Here is a 20,229-nt window from a genome sequence, read left to right on the forward strand (position 1 = left end):
GTTTGTGTGTGGGGGATGAGCTCATCTAGGATGTTGAGATAAAACCCAGACAAAATGGTGCAGATTTATTCCAAAAATTGTAATAAACTGAAAATCACAAAAATAACCCGTAAAGCAGCAGGTTGAGGTAGAATCCATTTTCCAACTATAGTCAAACCTCATCATCGAGTTTGTGAAACGTCATTTTGAAACTTTTTTTGTCGGACATCATGAAAACTCTGCATACCAATGACGTATTCAATTTTGTTGATGGTTACCATATGGCCATATTGCATGGTTCAACAGCAATTAAGCTTGGTGACCCCTGGCCACCATGGAACTGTGCCGGGACCCCTGAACTTTGTCTGGGCCAGGACAAATTTCTTAACCTCATGCACTGCCATTCCCAAAATTTATCCAGGAATTGAAAATATGTTGTAGACCGCCATTTCTGAATTTATCCCGGTTTAGTTTTTCATGCTTGTGTGCCGATAAAGCGCTGGTCAGACCTCTGGCAGTGTTTTTCCCTTCCACGATGGGGCAGCATTTGTATTTTGTCCATGTTAGCGCTTTGTTACTGCTTCCGCTGTTATTAAAGCGCTATATAAACCAATATGTATGTATTCCATTGTATTTTGGACAGCCGCCCCCATTTCAAGCTCAGATAACTCCACTCGTATTACCTAGGAACAAAACTTTTTTTCCTGATGAACGAAGAGAGTCTAAGGTTTTTTATGCTGAATTGAATGTTTACGTAGTCATAAAAGTCAATATTCTGTGGGTCGGTTTTGGTCCCTTAACCAAATAGTGAGGGTTAGCTATACCGGGTGTGTGTTAGCTTCGTCGCCTTTGCTCCATTCTGGCCGGTTCAAAAAACGGGTGCCACAGTGCCTCCTCCAAGGTGATGCGTCGAGTTACGTCAAATTCCAACATGCAGCCCAGAAGGTCCAAAAGCTGTCGTTCGTCCTCGCTGCGCCTCGGCAAGCTCTATCAAAAAAAAAACACACACAACAGAACAACATCACTTCCTGTTGGTCGGACTTCTTTCTGGACTTCCTGTGTCGGATGTACCTTGAGAGGCTTGAAATATTTCCCAACGTATCTGCCCGAGGAGCTAAGCTCGTCCCAGTCCAGTCGGCCGTTGAGGACGTAGTGCTGCTTCCTAAACAGTGCATTTCAAAACTCCTAAATTACCTTTACAGTCACAGAATAAGTTCACTCAACCCGGAATAACTCAGAAAGCTAGCTAGCTAGCTAATAGATAGCCAGCTAGCCAGATAGCTAATATCTAGCTAGCCAGCTAAATATAACAATGGGTCCAATACAGGAGGTGAACTTTAAATTAATCTTTCCCATATTGTGACATCTTTAAATCTAGGTACTAAGTACTAGGTTGAACTTAGTGTAGGCGCTTCGTCCAAAAAATATCATGCTTTGTTGCCACCTTGTGACCAGAGAACTATATATTGATCCGAGTCAAGGAGCTTCAATTTGAAAAGAAAATGGTCTGATTGCATCATCTCGTGGTATCTCGGAACTATGTTGAGGTGGTTTCGCTTCGACGAGACCTGGTTTGTTTCAGCATGTGTGGCGGGATGGGTCCCAGGAGCTTCTCCATCATGGCCAGATGTTCCTTGCTGTCATGAGTCTAGAGGGAGGACACACAGGAGGATAAAGAACGGCGGATTTGTCGAGAAGGTGGCGTTTGTAAGTCGGTCAGGAACTCAGTCCAGTGAGACTAGTGTAAGGACATACCGGGAATAGCGTCTGTCCAAGGTAATATTCCATCAGAACGCAGGCCAAACTCCAAACGTCACAAGACTGATTCCAGCCGAGATCTGACCAAAAGATTTGAAAAGATGAAGATGATATTAGAAGAGGAGCAAAAAGAATAAAAAAAACATCCATTGAATTTAGGCATGGAATCATTATTCTTGAGAGCTTTGAAAGGCACATGAAAATAAAATTTATTATTAATATTAAAATAAATTGATTTTATTTATTTAAAAAAAATACTTTGTACTCAATTAAATCATTACCATATGTAACTAGGCAATTTTTCTTATGAATGAAAAATGGTTGATTAAAAAAATGTGGGGTGGAACGGATTAAAGGCATTTCCATTCATTTTAATAGCGAAAGATGATTTGACTTTTGTTTTTGCTTATTTTTTGTGGCCATGTCATAAATAACGTTTTATCTCAAGGCACCACCCTACACATGACAAAATAATGACACCTTGCACTGTGTATTATGGGTCTTCTTTTCTTAAGGCAAAATAACCACATTTTTAACTTTCTAAATCTCTATTTGTGGAACAGTCGCGGCTTGGAATTGAAGCGGATTTGCATGGGACAGGAGATTTGAGACCATTTCTATTCGGTAGCTTCATGTTTGCTTTCAACATTTAGCTTGTAGCAGATGTACACATTTTTTAGCATGACGTCTCTGATTCACTGGTGAAAAGGATGCTTTGATCCTCTTCTCTTTCATGTAGAACTGCTTCATATTGTGGGGTGGAACTGATTAAAGGCTTTTCCATTCACTTTAGTTGAGAACGATGATTTGACTTTTGTTTTTTTTTTGTGGCCATGTAACATATTTCTACTTCTTCCTTTCCTTTCACCACTTTGCTGCTGTGAAATGTAAATTTCTCAGCTACAAGACTAATCAAGGCTAATCCAATCGATGTTCTTACCAAGTATGATTTCCGGAGCTCGATAGTGGCGCGTCGAGACCAACGATTCGTGATGCTCATGGTCAAAAATGGCGGTGCCGAAGTCCACCACCTTGACATCTAGGCTCCTCATCTTCATCTCGTCACATTTCTGACACACACAATGTTTTGACCTCAGCTTTTATTTTGGCGTTTAAGGGTAACGATAGACAAGTTTTTACCATCTGATGGTTGTACACCATGTCGTAGTCAGAGCAGACAAACAAGATGTTTTCCGGTTTCAGGTCGGTGTGGGTTAACTTATTGCGATGTAGGACTGGAAAAAACGCAAAAGAAAGTCAAATGAATGTAAAGGATAAACATAGAATAGAAAGTTTTGACTCACAGCTGACGGCTCGAAAAATCTGGAAACCCATATGTCGGATCTGCTCCACGCTAAACGGCAAAAACTGATTTTGCTTGAGGACCTCATAGGTACTGAGTCCCAGGCACTCAAAGACCAGACACATGTGGCCTTGGTACTCAAACCAGTCCAGCATTCGCACGCAGGCACTGGGGGAAAAAAAAGATGAAGCTTTAATGGCACCGCCTAAAAAAACGCTCTGCAAGTAACACAAAATTAGCATTGAAACAAACAATTTAGCTAGCTAAACAGTGCTTATCTAGCTAAACAGTGATGGCCATATTGTTTTCTAAAAAAGTCTTTGGAGTAGTTTGAGGTGATCATGATTGACACTGTGATCCATGTATTCTCTAAATGGAAGATTTGATTTTGTGGTGTTCCTCAGAGCTCCTTTTCGAGTACTTGTTTATTTCTTTTTTATGTGTTTCTTTGGTAGATATTTCACATTGATTTGAGCAGATTTAGACATGATCCTGAGAAGATGATGACGCCTTTTTGGAGGGGGTGGGGGGGTATCATCATATCACCCGTGGAAAACCCGCGTATCACTCACAAACTGTTGTCATCATCCAAAGTGTTGATCTCTTTCAAGACGGCGATTTCACATTTGGCCGCTTGACGAAAGCTTTTGATGTTGCGCACGATCTTCACCGCCACACGCTTGTGCCTGAAATATGAACGTGCAAACACATTCCTGATTCCACAAGAAACTATTTAGCTGCCGGATGAACAGAACAATCCATTTGCAGCAATCTTGGGGTCAACTGATCAAAATGTAGTCGCTTACTCGTCCTGGTCGATACACTCGACGACCTTTGCGAAAGCTCCCACGCCCAACGTGGACACCACCTCATCTGGGAAGGGACAGGTAGACATTTATTCATGGACCAACGTTGAGGGACAGAAAGGACAGCAAGCTACATACAGCGTTCCTGAATCACAAGGCCAACGTAGTAGATCAGATGACCTTCCTCTTCGTCGTAGTTGCTACTGTTGCTACCGCCAGGACTCCCCTGGATCTCGTCGTCGCTAAGGCGAGTGGAATCGAGCTGCGGCGAAAAAGACAGTCTTTGTTGTATGAATCACTTCTAGATGAAAGAGGAGAGTATCAAAGCGTCCTTTTCACCAGTGGATCAGGGACGTCATGGTGGAATGTGCACGTCTGTCTGCTACAAGCTAAATGTTGAAAGCAAACACGAAGCTGTAGCGAAAAGAGATGGTCTCATCTCTCCTGTTGCACGTAATTCCGCTTCAATTCCAAGCCGTGACCGTTCCACATAGGCATCGGTGCTCTCTCAACAAAGCGGGGCTGTGAAAATACTGCCAATGACAGGCGCAAAAAAAAGTACAATGGCCCCAGAGCTGTCCAGCCATGACAGTCAAATGTCATTGATATTCCTCCCCAAATCAAAAACAGTGCTGGTATATTCGCGCTGCCGAAAAGGTGCAACCGCTCAGCACAGTCTCTTCTCCTTCATAGTTGCACAGAATGCATTTTTCACAAAAAAATATTACTCAGAGTTGAAAGGGGAGTAAAAGAAGCTATTTTCATAAAACAGCAAAATCCTTCACTAAATCGCCACGGTAGGGTGATGTTTAATTTGGATCATTCATACAATAGACTTCTTAGGCAACATAGGCTTAGTTATGCTGATGAGGTGATACCAGAGCAAATGGGGCAATCAAGCCAGTCGTAGACCCCATAATCAAGCAGGACAATAGAAGTAATCAGTGTAGCCTCAGGGAGTAGTCCTCTGGACGGACGTACTCACAGAGTTGTCACTTGGTTGGTTGCCACTTCTGCTGTTCTTTATCTCATTTTGGAGGGAGTCTCTTTTCACCTCATTGCGGTCTATGAAAACAAGCCATGGATCAATTGGCAAAATAATCAATTGGAAAAATAGATAGTCACAAATTGGACTACCTGTCCAGGAATCCAAGTCGTGGTCTTTCCTTCCCATGGTGCTGATTTACAAGGACTAAAAACCTGAGAAACAGGAGAATCAGAAAGTCCGTTTTAAGCTATCATTGCCCCCAAAAAATATATATATATATTTTTTTGTTGTTCTCACCCGAATAAGACAAACGTTGAATTGAAAGCTGCTATCTTGTGTGTTCAGTTCTCAGGCTTTCCGGGCTGCTTTATTTCCAACTCGTCTCGTCTTCTCCCTCCTCTTCTTCCCGCAAGATGCAGCGTGTGAGTGTCGCCCGCCACGTGGCCTGCCCAAAAAAGGCTTTACGGAATTAACGTGACCGTTGCAATCATAAAACACGATGTTCTTCAAAAACGACGGACGAGAGGTGGTAAAAGTCACACCCGGAGCGGCGGTGAAACCAGATACGGCTCGTAAGGTGGCGGGTGTCGGAAACACCGCCGTCGCCGCTGACGACGACCTAGCATTGGGTCTTGTTTCAAACCATAAATTTAAAAAAAAGGGGGGGCTTTCTAATTTTACTAGCAGATAATGGTTTAGTGATGTAAAAGGTACACGGTGTTCGATGAGGCGTGGCTTTTTTTAACGCCCAAAATGCGGAGAATCACATTTGTAGAAATTTGACAAGTCATGCTATCAGTTGAACATTAACGCTGGCGCGAATGGCTGCCGCTGCTCACCCGCACACAAAAAAACAAGCAACGGCAGTCACACGCGCCAATGTTCAATCAACCCGGAAGTAACTCAAATAGATTGAAAGCTAGATAGCTAGCTAATAGATCTGTTAGCTAGCTACATAGCTGGCTATTTATTAGCTATATGGCTAGTTAGCTAACCGGCTGCCTCTTCTCACCCGCAGAGAAAAAATGATCCTGTGACTGTAAAGTGACCTTGAGAGTTATGAAAAGCGCTTAGAAATGAAATGTATTATTATTATAGATAGCTAATAGAGAGCTAACTGGCAAGCTAGACCGCTAATAGCAAGCTAATAGATAACTAACACATAGCGACTGTCATACTTTATGATGTAACAGGAGCCCTAACCATGAATTGTTTTCAAAGTTTACTCACTTTTAAATACGAACTTTGTGGATAGCTACTAGTCAGTACGTGCTACCAAAAAAAACCCAACTGGGCAAAGTTCCCGTTTCTTAATTGACGCAAGTCAACGCCTATCTTTAGCCTTAGCGGCAAGCGAGCAGAGCAACAGCACCTTAACGCTAAAATTAGCATGACAACATCATTGGTTCCATGCAATCCCACTACCCAATTTCCAGCAGCTGCCTCACGTTCCTGCCGTTGGGTGGGAGGGAACCGAATGTTATCCGATGTGGAAGCGATGATGGTTACGTAAGATACGGAGGGAACAAGTTCACGTGAAATCTCACCTTTAGGACATGAATCGAGTCACGTAACGTTTTTTTTGGCCAGTGACAAAGAATAGTCACAGAAAAAAACATGCAAATTATGATTAAAATAAAACAAATAGTCATCTTCTTTGTGAAGTCCAAGATGGCGGCAGACTAGGTAGCCGATAGCAAGTGTTTTTGTTTTTATGTTGTCTTTTGTCAGTTTTTGTGCGTCATGTGGAACGGATATGGATCGTTTTTCAGCATTTTTGGCCACGAAATTCATCAAGGAGACTCTGCTGAGCGCTTGCGCCGATGCGTATCTCGCTGCTTGGAAATGAAGCGGATTTACAGTACGTGGTACAGGAGATGTGAGACAATCTCTTTTCGTCAATGGATGCTACAGCTTCGTCTTTGCTTTCAACATTGCTTGTTGCAGACGTGCTCATTCCACCATGATGTCCCGGATCCACTGGTGAAAAGGATGCTTGATCCATTCATTCAAGTATTAAGACGAGGCGCTTCAGTATTTCACTCATTGAAAAGCTCGTTATTCAGGCGCATGCAGTTCTGATCGACGGACAGCTGTTTTAAAGCTCTTGGATGGGATTTGAAAATGCGGGGTGGGGTAGGGTGGTGGGGGAAACCATCGATCAGGTCGATATACAGTCAGGCGTTAATATCAATTGGCCTGCCCTGGGAGTCAACGATGATAATCGAGTGTTGCCTGTAAATCATTGTCCAGTGTGTAATTTTCATATGTATGTTGCGTTTTTGGCCTCTTGGAATTCCATTTTAGTGCGTTCCTCAGGGATCCTATCAAGAACCACTGAATTTTTGTTCTAGCGTCTCGGAGTCGCTTCTCAGACTTCTTGTACAGGAAATAACTCCCATTTTAATTCTTCTTTCTGTTAGATTCAAACTAACTGATAAGCGGTGCAGGGTGTCCCCCGCTTCTCTCAGCCAAAGTGAGCTGGGTTAGCCCCATAGAAAAGTAATGGTCCAAAGGGTGCCCCTTCAATGGGCGACCTTTCCAATACGCGGAGCCAAAATGGGTCTCCGGGGAGTTTTTATCAGGTTGCCAATTATTAGAGTAGCCACACATTTTAGGTACTGGAGGGAGTTGGAACATCCCTCAAGCCGGAATAAAATATATTGATCTGAAGTCAGGAGAAAGCGCTTTTTACAGCGAGTTCAAAAGTTGACAGGGACAACCAGGCTGTCTCGCTTGAACGTGAATCACTGTACACACTGTGTGTGTATAGTGCTGCAGATGCTATCTCAGCAGTACAATCAGAGCCATGTCATCCCTCTCTCTCTCTCTCTCTCAACTGTGATTACTGGAGTAAAAGAGAGCACTGCGTCGCAGAGAACCAATTTTCCTAATGCACTGGCACACATGCACGCAGCGCCACGTTTATTGATGAGGTAAACGGGGAGGGGGGACAACACGGGGGGCCCCCACACGTAGTGCTGGGAAATGGGGAGAGAGAGAATGAAAGACAGAGGGAGGAGAGTGGAAGGACAAGCTGGACAAAGAGAGGGAGAAAGCGGGCAAGGAAGGAGGAATGTAGTGTCTGAAGGGATGACGGCAAGGGAAAGGGACAGGCAGACTTTCAAGGATGGACCAGGACGTCCAGTCAGAGTGAGTGAACTAAAAGGGGGCTCCTTGAGAATCCGTTATTTTATTAAAGGGCACAGCTTCCAAGACGGACAGAATCATGCGGCTTTTGTGATTTATTCTGTTTGAAATAGTACAAAAAACGGGCTGAGACATTTCAAACGGGGGTTTTGCCTTCCGTCGGATTTAACTAGAAGAGCCAGAGAGTTTTTTAGAAGTACCGGGATCATCTCAAGAAGAACATGAAAAAGTTGAACGATCCACAGGGGACCAAAACTGGGAGGTTTGGTATCTTCTAAAACCGATTATTAACTCATTCACTGCCAGACGATGTGCAAATGTATGTCCACTCTTTTTTTTCCACGCTAAGACCTAAGACTTCCACGGTGGACTATTCTCCTGCATCTTCAAGAAAAGGAGCCAAGACTGTAGGTCGGAGTAGATTTGAGAATTTCCTGTCATCTCCATGGGCTCTGTTCCAAGACCTTTCCCAGGTCTCCAAGGCGCATCCTGTTCAGTCATAGTCCAGATGATACCCAAGCCCGGGTGCCAAAGGGGTGAAGGAAGGTCCATGTGAAAGTGGGGACTGCAACCGATGTGGTCACCTCATCCTGAACCGGTCAGCAGGAGATAGAGTCGTAACGGATCCAACACGGATCGGCAACGTGAACCATGACATCTTTTCCGGAATCTCCATCTGGTCATAGTAGGGACTGAAGTCTATTCCACTTGGTAGACCGCAAGATGGGTTACCAGTCAATCGAGAGGGTATTGATCCCTTGTCCCCCTTGACGAAGAAGTCAGTGACATGAACGGTCCACAAAGGAATCTCTTCATAGTTGACTTTAGAGACACTAAACTTTCAACTTTTGGGTTCAACATTCTATTGTCTGCGCTCCAGCGTCTAGAATTATCTGTGACTGCGGCAACCGGCGAGCAAGTGAGAGTCGGAGTGTTGCAGCATGGGACTCAGCTGCTTCAAGTCCTGGAAACATGACAGAGCGGGCCTCAAAGGTGACACGCATGCAACCGTCATATTCATCTGGGGGTGGATCGTGTGACTACATGAGTCCTTGGGGTGAAATGATGACTCAGGGATTTGGAAGTTCTCAATGTGACTTTGAAAAGGGGGATGAGCAGTGAATTAGTTCATGAATAAATATGTTTGTTGTGATTTCAAAATAATTTGGGTTGCACCAAGAATAAAAGCGGCAGTGTAAGTGAGCAAAGACTGTCTTGACAGTAATTGAGATGGTTGGAGACTCGTCCTCCCGTGATCTTATCTTTCCTCGACGTAATCAAATTTCCTCTTTGGCTCATTAAGTCGCTTCTGCTCTACGGCTGAACTTGGCTTGACTGGCGAATGCGACTTGTCCGTTCAATGCCAGAACTATTAAAAAAAAAATTGGGTGTTGGTGTGCGCAGGGAACAGAGATGTGTTGGCCAGCCCGGGCTCGTATTTCTTCCTGTCTAACAGCGCCGGTCAAGGAGACGAGTGGCTGAAAAGCCTCAACAAATCTGGAGTGTGGATTCCGTTCACGGGTGACCAAAACGAGGCGATAAACACGGCATAACTGCGGTTTGGCGTTCTGTATCTTAACGCCATTGATCGGTGACTCTGGTTCAGGTGTCTTTGGTCAGCGTCTGGAGGAGACGGTCCTGTACGAGCGTCGTTACGGCGTACGTTCGGTTCCCCTGGTGGTGGAGCAGTGTGTGGACTTCATATGTGAGCGAGGTCTCCAGGAGGTGGGCTTGTTTCGTCAACCGGGACGGGCCAGTTTGGTGAAGGAGCTCCAGGAGGCCTTTGATGCGGGCGAAAGGCCCTCCTTCGACAGGTTTGCCTCCCAATGTGTCCATCATTTCAATCGGGGAGTTTCAACTGAGCTTGATGTCTTTGCAGGAACACAGATATCCACACGGTGGCGTCGCTGCTAAAGCTCTACTTGCGACAGCTGCCAGAGCCTTTGATTCCTTTCAGTCACTACCAGGACTTCTTGCTAAGTGGCCAAAAGCTTTCTAGTGACCGTAACCAGGTGAGGTGCCGACCCTTTGCGACTTTCACAACTGAAAAGTACATTTTAACCTCAATTTTGCTCTGACAGGGCTTGGAGGAATTGAAGAATCTTCTTCAGGAGCTCCCAGTGGCCAATTTCAACCTTCTTAACTTCATATGCCAGTAAGACCGAAAGAAAAACAATCAAAACAAGCTTGGTTAGCACGGTTGAAAACAAAACAGAACATTTGGACCACAATGTCGGAGTCTCGCAGTCAAATGTTTGCCACTGTCCAGAGTCTTGACTTTGTGCGCAGATTTCTCAACGAGGTCCAGAGTCATTCAAAAGGGAACAAGATGAGCTGCCAAAACTTAGCCACAGTCTTTGGACCAAACATTCTTCGAACCAAAGGGGAGGACCCAGAAAGCATCATGGGAGGTAAAAGGCCAACTCACAAAGTTTCGGCACTTAGCTTAGCGTCAGAAAGACCTTTGAAGGATTGTTTTTTTTTCCCAGGTGCAGCGCTCGTTCAGGAGCTGATGTTGGAGCTGATCAGGGAGCACAAGTCCCTGTTTTCCAGAGTTCCTGCCCCTGCAGCCGGAGGGTTTCACGCTTCGCCCGGTGCTATCAGACGGCCGCATCTGCAGCAGCCGAACTGCCTTCGCCAGATGTCGCTACCGCTTATCGCGGAGCGGTGCCAAGAACCTCGAGGACTCACTACCAGGTATCTTCTGGATTTCTGACCGTGACATCACACCTCCAAATGTCTCTAAATCAAAATTATTGATGCTAAAGTCTAGTGGGGTTAGAATGGACTCTGGAGGAACTTTGTTAACATCGCATAATCATCATCAAAGAACAAAGCCATCCATTTTAACAGCATGAGAAGCTAGTGCAGATACCTTCTTGACACGTTCCTGCAGCTTTCTCCCCTCAGCTGCAGCCACGTCGGAGGTAACCACAGGCAACAAGACATTTCTTGGTCATCGCCACACCTCGTCGCATCCGGAAAACTGCTTCTACCCGCTACCTTCCTCAAATCGGTCCCTGCAGAATCACCGCCAGGAGTGGACGACGGGAGAAATGAATAGTGGATCATCCCCCGTGAATGTTTGTAGCTGGATGGAGGTCTGGACCAGTCTGGGAGAGGCACATGAAAGAGGTGGCAAAGGTACACACAGACTGTAATTGAGTAGAAGTCTGGAAACCTGTGGATTACGGTCACTTGAAAATGTACTTCCATCCAGTAAGTATTTGTACTTTCTTACCCCTGCACTACTGCAACGGCAGAAGGTGAAGGTCCTCGAGCAGCTGGTGGCGTTGACAGTGAGGTGCAGGAAGACAGCACACCATCGGATTATGACAACCTGAAGAGAGCGCCGTCGAGTCAAAGCGTGGATGAACATTTCGACCCCAACGCAGAGGACAACTCCAGCGAGGAATCAGAGGTGTGGCAGACTGTCGACGACTCCTCGTCGTGGTCCTCCGGCGAGGTTTTGCCTCCGGATTCCGGCGGTCGGGTGGGTCCTGACTTGAAACCGATGAGATCCCCTTCGAGTCAAGCTGAAGAAGACGACAAGCATCTTGACGAGGACACGGAAAGTGACCTTGACGGAGGACGCCATGTGAATACGCCGACCTCCGGTTCCGTCCTCAGCCCCCTCAGCACCGGGAGCTCGGAGGTGTTCCTCCCGTCAGGTCCTCCGGAGCCTTCGGCATCCCAGCCCGATGACGCTCATTCGCTACTGGCCGAATTTCGACAGCAGATGGCCCAGCAGAGGAGCGAGTACCAAGCGAGGATACAAAGGTACAAAAACACAAGTTTCTAGTACTTTGGTACCAAATTAATATTCGTCACATACAAGTGGATGCAAGGACCTACTAGGACTTTCGCTACAGGTTGGAGCGCTGCAACGACGCCCTCGAGCGGCAGGTGGCGGCATTGCGAGGGCGCCTGGAGTGGCAGAGGCGCAGCCGCAGTGCAGCCGAGGTCAGGATCCGAGATGCGGATCGGGCCAGGGCTGTCGCCGACCGACGCAACTCCGCACTGCAGGCGGACTTGGAGATGATTTTTCGGACATACGGAAGGAGCCAAACGCGGGAGCGGAGCCTTAGGAACGTTGATCGAGGCGGAAGGCGGGAACGTATCTTGAAGAGTCTTTGAGGATGGTTTGAAAAATGGAGAATTAAGCACGTGGATGATGGACAGATGTCAAATTTAGTTGGAGAAAGTAAAAAAACTTAACTCATTGACTGCCAGACGATGTGCAAAAATGTGTCCATTCCAGTGCCAGGGTTTTTATCATTGTCACTTGAATTCCAGGACCCACAGAATATTGAGTTTTAGGACTACGTAAGCATTCAATACAGCGTTAGAATCCTTACTCTATTCTTTCATCAGAAAATATGTTAATTCCTAAATGATATGGGTTTTGAGTTATATGAGCCTGAAATGAAGGTGTCTGTCCAAAATACAATGCAATACATACATATTGGTTTATATAGCGCTTTAACAACAGATGAAGCTGTAACAAACTGCTAACATGGCAAAAAAAAGGCAAATGCCGCCCCCTTGTGGAAAAGAAAAAAAAATGCCAGAGGCCATGGCCAGTGCTTTATCGGCACCCAAGCATGGAAAACATTCGGGAATGGAAATGAATGAGTTAAGATATTGTTTACCTGTCAGTTGTGTGGAAGCCAAACTATGGCAGGCTTTTTTACTTTTTGGATCTGGTTTTGGCATCCTCTGATGAACCCATTCCCACTTTTATATGCAAAAGGGCATTTGCATGAATCAACTTTTACAATAAAAGTTCCTCGATCTGTGTTTTTTGTCGAGTTAAATGATTCACGATAACCACAAAGGACCGAACGGTGTTTTCACAGGAAAAATAAAAGTACATTTTTCGTGGGGGGGTTGATGAAAATGTTGACATTTATTCTCCAATTCAGTCAAAAATAATCAGAAACAACCACAAACCCAAAAAAGGTACACATTTTGAGACATAGTTCAGTCCACTGAGAGGAGGGGTGGGCAACATATGGCACATGGGGTCATATAGCATTATATACAAGCTGCAAGGGTATTTTTGTTCTGGGCCTGAAAAGTTCAATGGCAGGGTTTTTTTTTTAATGAAGAACAGGCCCTTTCTTTACAGCTCAGCTGTAATGACGTTTCAAACATTTATTTTGACATGCAGTATCTGTTGATGAAACCGTTTCCACGGTTATTATTATTTTTTATTTCTCTCTGGAAATTCCCAAGGAGTGTTTACATTGCCCCGCCCCAAGTAAGGACCGAGCAAAACTCTACCACCCTTTAGACAAAAAAAGTCAAATTCACGTTTGCTGCTATTTTTTTCCCTCTTTTTAAAGGAAAGAAACGACACGGCGACGTAACAGTGACACCACTTTCTGAAAAATCAAAGTGCGAGAACTAAAACAACAAAAATAGTGCAACTACAGCGGGAAGAAAAGAGAATACATTATTTTACGCATAACAACCATTGAAATAACAGCTGCACTTAAACTTCTTTTTTGAAAAACAAACTAAACATCATTCTATCATGTATTGACTATACTAGTCATGAAAACATCTAAAAATAATAATAATAAAGAGGCAAAGGAAGAAAAAAAAGTAGAAAAGTGGCCCATTTTGTCCTGAGGCCACCATTTTGTTATACTTCATGAATATCTTATGGAATAATTAAGCAGATCGCGATGGTTGGTATAAAGTGCAATTTCAGGACAGGCTCCTTCAATCATTCGGAAATGCACAAGCAATAATTTCCAGAAGTTTAAATCGATATCATCGGGTATTTTTATGTATAGCTAAGCTAACTTCTTGCGCGCAAAAGTAGCATTGAAAATTTTATATTTTGATCATTTTACTGGATTATTTCGAATGAATTGATTAGAATTAACCAAGCACTTAAAAAAAAGACCATTGTTTGACAGATGCTTGTAGCTATAAAATGCTAAGAGGTGTACCAAAGCCTCCTTATTTCCTGTTTCGTGATATCATATTTAAATTTCAATGCACAATAGTTAACCCCTCAGTGCTGCGAGGAATGTTAGAAAAGGTACAAAAAAAAATCACTACATTGGGATTTCCACTCGACATCAAAGCTGCCATTTTGAAATGTAAAGTAGCGAATTGAAATCTGCGAAAAGGCAAACCGTGACGTCGTCGGGCAGCGTGACGGACGGGTCGCGGTCTAGAAGCCGGAGGGGGTGAGGATGTTCATGTCGCGTGGTTTCAGCTTGTGCGGGCGGGCTCCCTGTCGCCGCCCGTCCATCGTCGGGATCTCCATCTTGGGCGGGGCGGCTGCCTTCTGGGCGTCGGGACCGTCGGCCAGCCGGGCGCTCGTCTGGGATTTCATGACCTCAGCGGCGCTTGGCTTGTGGGCGCCGCGGTACGCCTGCAGCGCAAAGCCTGCTGCTTTTTAAAAAAAAGAAAAGAAAGAATGAAAGACCGAAAGACAGAATGAAAGAAAGAGAAAAATAAAGAGAAATAGAGAGAGAATGAATCAGAATCATCAAGAAAGAGAAAGAAAGAAAACATGAAAGAATAAAGAAACGATGAAAAAGAAAGAAAAATGAGAAAGAAAACAAGAAAGAAAAGAAACAATGAAAAAATAAAAAATATAAAGGAGAAAGAAAAAAGAAACACAAAAGGGAGGCAGAAAAAAGAGCAAAAAGAACAAATGAAAAAAACAAAAAACAAAAAAGAAGAAAGAAAAATAAAAAAAGATAAAAGGGAAAAAAGAACAAAGAAAGAAAAAAGAAAAAAAGGAGACAGAAAGAAAATAGAAAAAGGACAAAATGAAAACAAAATGAAAACACGAAAAAAAAAGAAAAAAAAGGAAAAAAGAAAAAAAGAAAAAAGGAGACAGAAAGAAAATAGAACAAGAAAAAAAATGAAAAAAATGAACACGAAAAAAATGAAAAAAATGACCACGAAAAAAGGAAATAAAGAAAAAAATTTAAAACAAGAAAAAGGGAGACAGAAAGAAAAAAAGATAAAAGAAAAGAAACAATGAAAAGAAAAAAAAAGAAAAAAATGATAAAACGAAAAAAAATGAAAGAAAAAAAAACAAGAAAAAAAAACCCAGCGAGAAGCAGGTCAATGGCCCACTTTCATGCCAATGCAACGCGCCCCATGCTGCTTCACCAAGTTTCAAGACTATCTGATCTCATGGAAGCAGCCTCCACTGGGAACCGTGGGATGAACAAAGACATCCATGGTGGCGATTGCACCTACCCAAAGTCATGCGGCAGCAAAAAGGCTTCAACGTCTTGCCGGCATGTCCAATGTGCCTCCTCCGCTGCTCCCTGCGTGAAACTGATCGCCTCCACCGTGTTTGTCTTTTATACGCGGCCATCCAAAATAGCAACAAAGGGGTCTGAAGGTCGTCCTTTCACTCATTAACTTTTTGTTGACATTTTGTTTCTTCCAAACTCACGAGCCACGTTGCTCCATTTATTCGTCAACAGACACTTGATTACACTGCTGCTCGATCGAGCCACAAAAGTCTGCATGATGACTCCTAAGATGAGAAGGTTTCTTCAGTCGGACGTTTCGCTTCTTATCCAAGAGGCTTCGTCAGCGAACCAAAATTTGCTGGTAGTTTTGGCCCTATATATGTATCTCTACTGTCCAGACGTGGCGGTCCCAGACTCTGCTATGCTAGGTCCGTGCTCTCAAGTTGGGGGGGGAGCAGAGGACTATTCCCTGAGGCTACACTGATTACATCTATTGTCCGACTGATTACTTCTATTGTCTTGCCTGATTACGGACGGGGTCTACGACTGGCCTGATTGCCCCATTTGCTCTGGTATCACCTCATCAGCATAACTAATAATCATAATACGTTTCATTTGTAAGCGCCTTTCAAAAACACTTGACAGTCACAGGATATTTTTTCTGCGGGTGAGCAGCGGCAGTAACACGCGCCAGTAAGGTGGAAGTAACATAAAGTAAAAAAAAAACAACTAAATAACAAATATGACAACACAGATCATTCATTCTCCAGCACTGTCTGTACCCTCTTTGTGAGATGAACTAAGGCTATGTTGCCTAAGAAGTCTGTTGTAGGAACGATCCAAATCAAAGCTCACCCCACCAAGGCGATTTAGTGAAGGGTTTTGCTGTTTTATGAAAATAGCTTCTTTTACTCCCCTTTCAAGCCATCTTATTTCTCTTTCTCTAAGATGTTAACCTCATGGTCGTCAAATGAGTGTGTGCTAGCTTTTAGGTGCATATGTACTGCAGATTGAGGCGCACTAGTATTAAGTATTAACTAGTAGTGAAGTTTTTTTGAGAATTTGTTTACTCTCCCCAATGTATTGCTCTTTACAATTTTCATGTGTTTACAATGTATTGAATAAATGACATGACTTTGTTTTTCATTTGTCAGCCTATCTTTTGGATGCACTCATTTTTGCTGTTGTCAGCCATGTTTGTTTACCTTGTTGTGTTGCAGGCTCGCCGCCCAGATCGGAGGCGGACTTGTGCACCAGAGGCCGTGGCCCGAACACGCCCCATCGTTCCAACATCCCACCTCCTCCTCCGTCGCCTCCCCCCAAATCCACGCTACTGTTGGTGGAGCTCACGCTGACATCCGAACTGGTGGTGCTGAACCAGCTCCTAAAACACAAAAAACAAAGAAACGTGAGAGGAGGGTTGGTTACATATTAGCCCGCATATGGGAGGGGGGGGGTGTACCTGCGTTGCTGTTTCGGGGACGTGTGCGGGGTGGTGGATGGCGTGGACTGGGCTGATGAGTTTTGGCGCTCCTCCCGAGACTCCATGCTCTGAATTTGCATTTTCTATACAACACAATGAAAATAAGACCTCAAAATAAGGTGAGTTAAAACACATAAAGGTCTCACTATTGATAGAGATGTCACATTTTTCATCCTCCACAGTAGCAGAATGAAAATCATTCTTGCTAGCTAGCTAGCTTTCTATCTATTTGAGTTATCGTAATACCTGTACCAGCAAAGTGGCAATATTACAATACAAAGATGGAATGGAACAGTTAACATAGTTTATAGACATATTTACTGTTCTGCCTACTTTTTATTTTTTGTGTGTTACCTGAAAGGATTCAGGCATGCGGTGATGATATCTCGTCTCTTCCGCCGTAAGGCCTTTATGGGGAGTGTAACCAGTGTCGCTGAGGCCCGCTTTTTGCTCAAACTTGTACATACTGTCGTGAGTCTGTTCTGTGAGCAAAAGGATCAATAATTGAATCATATCAAAGCATTAAAATACTTTCAAGCGTGGTGATCGTTGCCTTACTGGTGAAGAGAGAGTTGAGGATGAGAGAAGAAGCCTTGGTCTTCACCACGCTGGTGGACCTGGTGGGGACGCCCTCCAACATGTTGGATTGACCCGCCGCACTGCCTTCATCCTCCTAGTGGTCGAACATATGGATCAATTCTGTAAAATCGTATCTGTAATAATTAGATATTAATCCAGCGCCTTTCAAGGGATATCAATGATTCATTTTGGGGGCTCAGATTTGTTAAATTGATGAAAATAGGAGTGCGAAATAATTAGAAAATGAATACACAAATAAACGAATGAACTAAATTAATAAATGAATAAAAAAATGAATCAATACATGAAAAACAAATAAACAGAAAAATACATACGTAAATAGATGGATATAGATGTAGCTAAATAAATAGAAAATAAATACACAAATGCATGAATAAATCAACTAATAAACAACAGAATGGACAAAAAAATACATGAATAAACTATGTTTAAACTACAGAAAAACAATAAGAATATTAGTATGGCGTCATATGTCGTACTACCTCAGCCAAAAGGTTAAACTTCCTCTCGGGCACGACTGGGCGCCTCCACAGGTTGGTGATGTTGATGTCGTGCGGGGGCGTCGACATGGGCGCCTCCAGGTTGTCATCGTAGCTCAACGCCCGGCGGGTCATACCGATGGGGAGCTTCATCCCGCCCATCCCAGAACCTTCGAGAGCTGCAGAAGAAAAAAACACCATTGCTATTTCAAAAAATTCTTCAGAAATTTCGATGTCAAGAAGATTATTTCCAACTCACCCGGTAAATCACGTGAACCAGACATGGCGTCGGTATGATCAGGAGCAACGACGGGTGAGTTCCTATGTGAAAATAGGAGTTAAAAATAATTATAATGACCTCCACTTTCATCCAGGAATGCACACAAATACAATTTTCCTATGGAGTATGAATACTAACCTGTGATTAAAGTTGCAACGGACCCCAAAGGACAGCAGTGGACGGGCTCATCTCACCCAACTGTGTTAATGTATTGTGGACCGGATTAATGGCGAGGGGGGAGGCCGAGGTTACAGCAGGTCAGCCGGACACAAGTCCTGTGGCAGTGCATTGATTGTGGATGGAGCAACCAGCCAGGCCATAGGAGGAACTGCACAAGCGTTTTCAATGCCAACACAGCATTTTTGAAAAGATCGTGAACGACAATAAAAAAAGCAGAGTATTCACCACAAAGTAAATCAGGTTAGGATTACACAACGCCAAAGGAATTTAGGACGTTACACCGTTGAAGGGTGTTTCGTTTCAAGACAATAGCTCACTTTAACGGATTTTTTTTATGGTCGCTAAATGGCGGTTTGGCTACGTGTCATCGCCGCCGAATAAGAGTGTTGACTACATCACACACACGAAGCTTTTATGCAATTTCGACATTAAAATACGGTGGCGTTGTTCATCCGTGGAAATTCTTAACGCAGATTCGCGTCGTCGCCGATTGCGGAATCATTCGGTTGCGACACAAATATCACTTACGACGGATTTTCGTTCTTACCGAAATGAAAACGAAGACTTCGGGGCGTGTGGCTATAGTGAACAGGGTAAAACTCGGTAGACGAGCGAGCGGGATTCGGATAAAATGATCGTTTGGTCGACGGCCATTATGCTGATTTATGAATAGATTTCCGGGGCGGAAAGGCCACGTCGCGTTAGTCTCGCGAGACTGTGACTGTGGTTTTGTTTTTTTAGAGGAAAAATATCTTGGACTGTGCGACAAAACTAACTTCGACGTTAATTCTTGTATATTAATTAGTTATAGAAACCTGCTGTTATATAATAATAACAATTAAATATTTTTTTAAAGTGAGTTGTACTCGTTACGCGTGAAACGAATGAGTTTTTGCCTCGAGTTTCAAAGAGTGCTTATTATTGTCATATCCAAATCTATCAGCCCCACAATTTCCGAATTTGGGACGATATCCTTCCAATTTTGGGGCATTTTTTTCTTAGTCGAAATTCGGGAAAACTCCCCACTTACATGTATTTCGAATGCAATACTGGACAGCACAGCACGATTGCGCAATGACACAATACAAAATGGCTCACAAAAGGGTGGACGTTTCCATGGCGACCAGTGAACACGATATATCACTACATGTCTCGTAAACGATGGGAAAAGCTTTTTGGGTATTGATTCCATACGATAGACAGATGTATCTCCATCCACTAGTCCACTCAATATTATTATTATTTTATTAATTAAGTATTAACAATAGTGTATTTTTTTTAACTACTGAAACAATTTTGGCATAATCGTTATTGGTGAGTGAAAATGGACACTAGATATCTGAGCATTATTACTAGTATTTCAGATTATATTACGTTATTCGTAAAGTGAAGCATATTGAACATCCCAAAGTAGCTAAAGATATCATATAAATAAATATTTGATATTTTAAAGTTAGTAGAGGCTCTCTGTGTACATATAAATCAAGCCATATGAATACAAATATTTGGTATAGTGTATTTTTTACATGTGTAATTCGTTTTTTTACATAAGTTTACATGATTTTAGGTAGTTAATTAATTTAAGCAAAAAAAAAAAAAAAAAACTGAAGAGCCAGTTGGGAGCCCAAAGAGCCGGATCTTTTTAGTGAGCCGAACCAAAAGAACCGGCTCTCTGACAAGAGCCGGAATTCCCATCACTAGCTTGCAGGGCTTGCCATAAATCAATTTGTTTCTAATTTTCTCTCGGTTCCGCCCACCTTGAGAGGAAAAGTTGCTATTGACACGCCGCCGAGCAAGAGGACCTCCCCCCCCGCCAGGCTGGCTTTTCCACCCCACCCCCGGGAGGGACTCTACTAACCGGACTTTCCTCCCGAGCGCTGCCTGCAGAGGAGGAAGTAACATCGACGGACTCACTTCTCCTCTCTGGGAAGATAAAAAAAAACACATCAGGACTTGTTTTAAGCGCAATAACAACTTTTTTTTTC

General features: G+C 43.5%; 3 protein-coding genes across 8 annotated transcripts; 1 reads left to right on the forward strand and 2 right to left on the reverse strand.

Annotated features, from left to right (window-relative positions):
* Positions 1-52: 52 nt before the first annotated feature.
* Positions 53-11,365, reverse strand: LOC148886830 (dual specificity protein kinase CLK2-like). Of its 2 annotated transcripts, XM_089016301.1 has the most exons (15): positions 11,226-11,365; positions 10,860-11,097; positions 5,132-5,293; positions 4,984-5,046; positions 4,832-4,911; positions 3,985-4,108; positions 3,847-3,913; positions 3,613-3,726; positions 3,042-3,208; positions 2,878-2,972; positions 2,678-2,807; positions 1,735-1,817; positions 1,548-1,627; positions 1,051-1,141; positions 53-966 (listed from the first exon to the last, which is right to left on the reverse strand). In XM_089016301.1, exons 4-15 carry the CDS (start codon positions 5,018-5,020, stop codon positions 814-816), a joined length of 1,221 nt encoding a protein of 406 aa, XP_088872427.1. In that variant the 5' UTR covers positions 5,021-5,046; positions 5,132-5,293; positions 10,860-11,097; positions 11,226-11,365; the 3' UTR covers positions 53-813. The 2 variants fall into 2 exon arrangements, with proteins under 2 accessions (XP_088872427.1, XP_088872428.1); XM_089016302.1 differs by lacking the exons at positions 10,860-11,097; positions 11,226-11,365 and having other exon boundaries at positions 5,132-5,397.
* LOC148886831 (rho GTPase-activating protein 22-like) lies at positions 7,893-12,741 on the forward strand. 3 transcript variants are annotated; one of them, XM_089016298.1, is made up of 12 exons: positions 7,893-8,246; positions 8,334-8,977; positions 9,389-9,505; positions 9,591-9,798; positions 9,864-9,996; positions 10,066-10,139; positions 10,274-10,395; positions 10,474-10,681; positions 10,881-10,911; positions 11,011-11,128; positions 11,248-11,764; positions 11,857-12,741. In XM_089016298.1, exons 2-12 carry the CDS (start codon positions 8,926-8,928, stop codon positions 12,119-12,121), a joined length of 1,845 nt encoding a protein of 614 aa, XP_088872424.1. In that variant the 5' UTR covers positions 7,893-8,246; positions 8,334-8,925; the 3' UTR covers positions 12,122-12,741. The 3 variants fall into 3 exon arrangements, with proteins under 3 accessions (XP_088872424.1, XP_088872422.1, XP_088872423.1); XM_089016297.1 differs by having other exon boundaries at positions 7,898-7,987; positions 8,098-8,246; positions 10,881-11,128; XM_089016296.1 differs by having other exon boundaries at positions 10,881-11,128.
* Positions 12,742-12,874: 133 nt separating this feature from the next.
* LOC148886832 (putative monooxygenase p33MONOX) lies at positions 12,875-20,228 on the reverse strand. 3 transcript variants are annotated; one of them, XM_089016304.1, is made up of 9 exons: positions 20,103-20,228; positions 18,203-18,392; positions 18,044-18,105; positions 17,788-17,963; positions 17,264-17,378; positions 17,060-17,187; positions 16,685-16,788; positions 16,428-16,606; positions 12,875-14,398 (listed from the first exon to the last, which is right to left on the reverse strand). In XM_089016304.1, exons 3-9 carry the CDS (start codon positions 18,066-18,068, stop codon positions 14,175-14,177), a joined length of 951 nt encoding a protein of 316 aa, XP_088872430.1. In that variant the 5' UTR covers positions 18,069-18,105; positions 18,203-18,392; positions 20,103-20,228; the 3' UTR covers positions 12,875-14,174. The 3 variants fall into 3 exon arrangements, with proteins under 3 accessions (XP_088872430.1, XP_088872429.1, XP_088872431.1); XM_089016303.1 differs by lacking the exon at positions 20,103-20,228 and adding an exon at positions 18,792-19,171; XM_089016305.1 differs by lacking the exon at positions 20,103-20,228 and adding an exon at positions 18,792-19,160 and having other exon boundaries at positions 12,875-14,395.
* Position 20,229: the final 1 nt, after the last annotated feature.

Source organism: Hippocampus bargibanti, linkage group LG16 (genome assembly GCF_051943395.1).
Source record: "Hippocampus bargibanti isolate YZ-2025 linkage group LG16, ASM5194339v1, whole genome shotgun sequence".
Lineage (NCBI taxonomy): Eukaryota > Metazoa > Chordata > Actinopteri > Syngnathiformes > Syngnathidae > Hippocampus > Hippocampus bargibanti.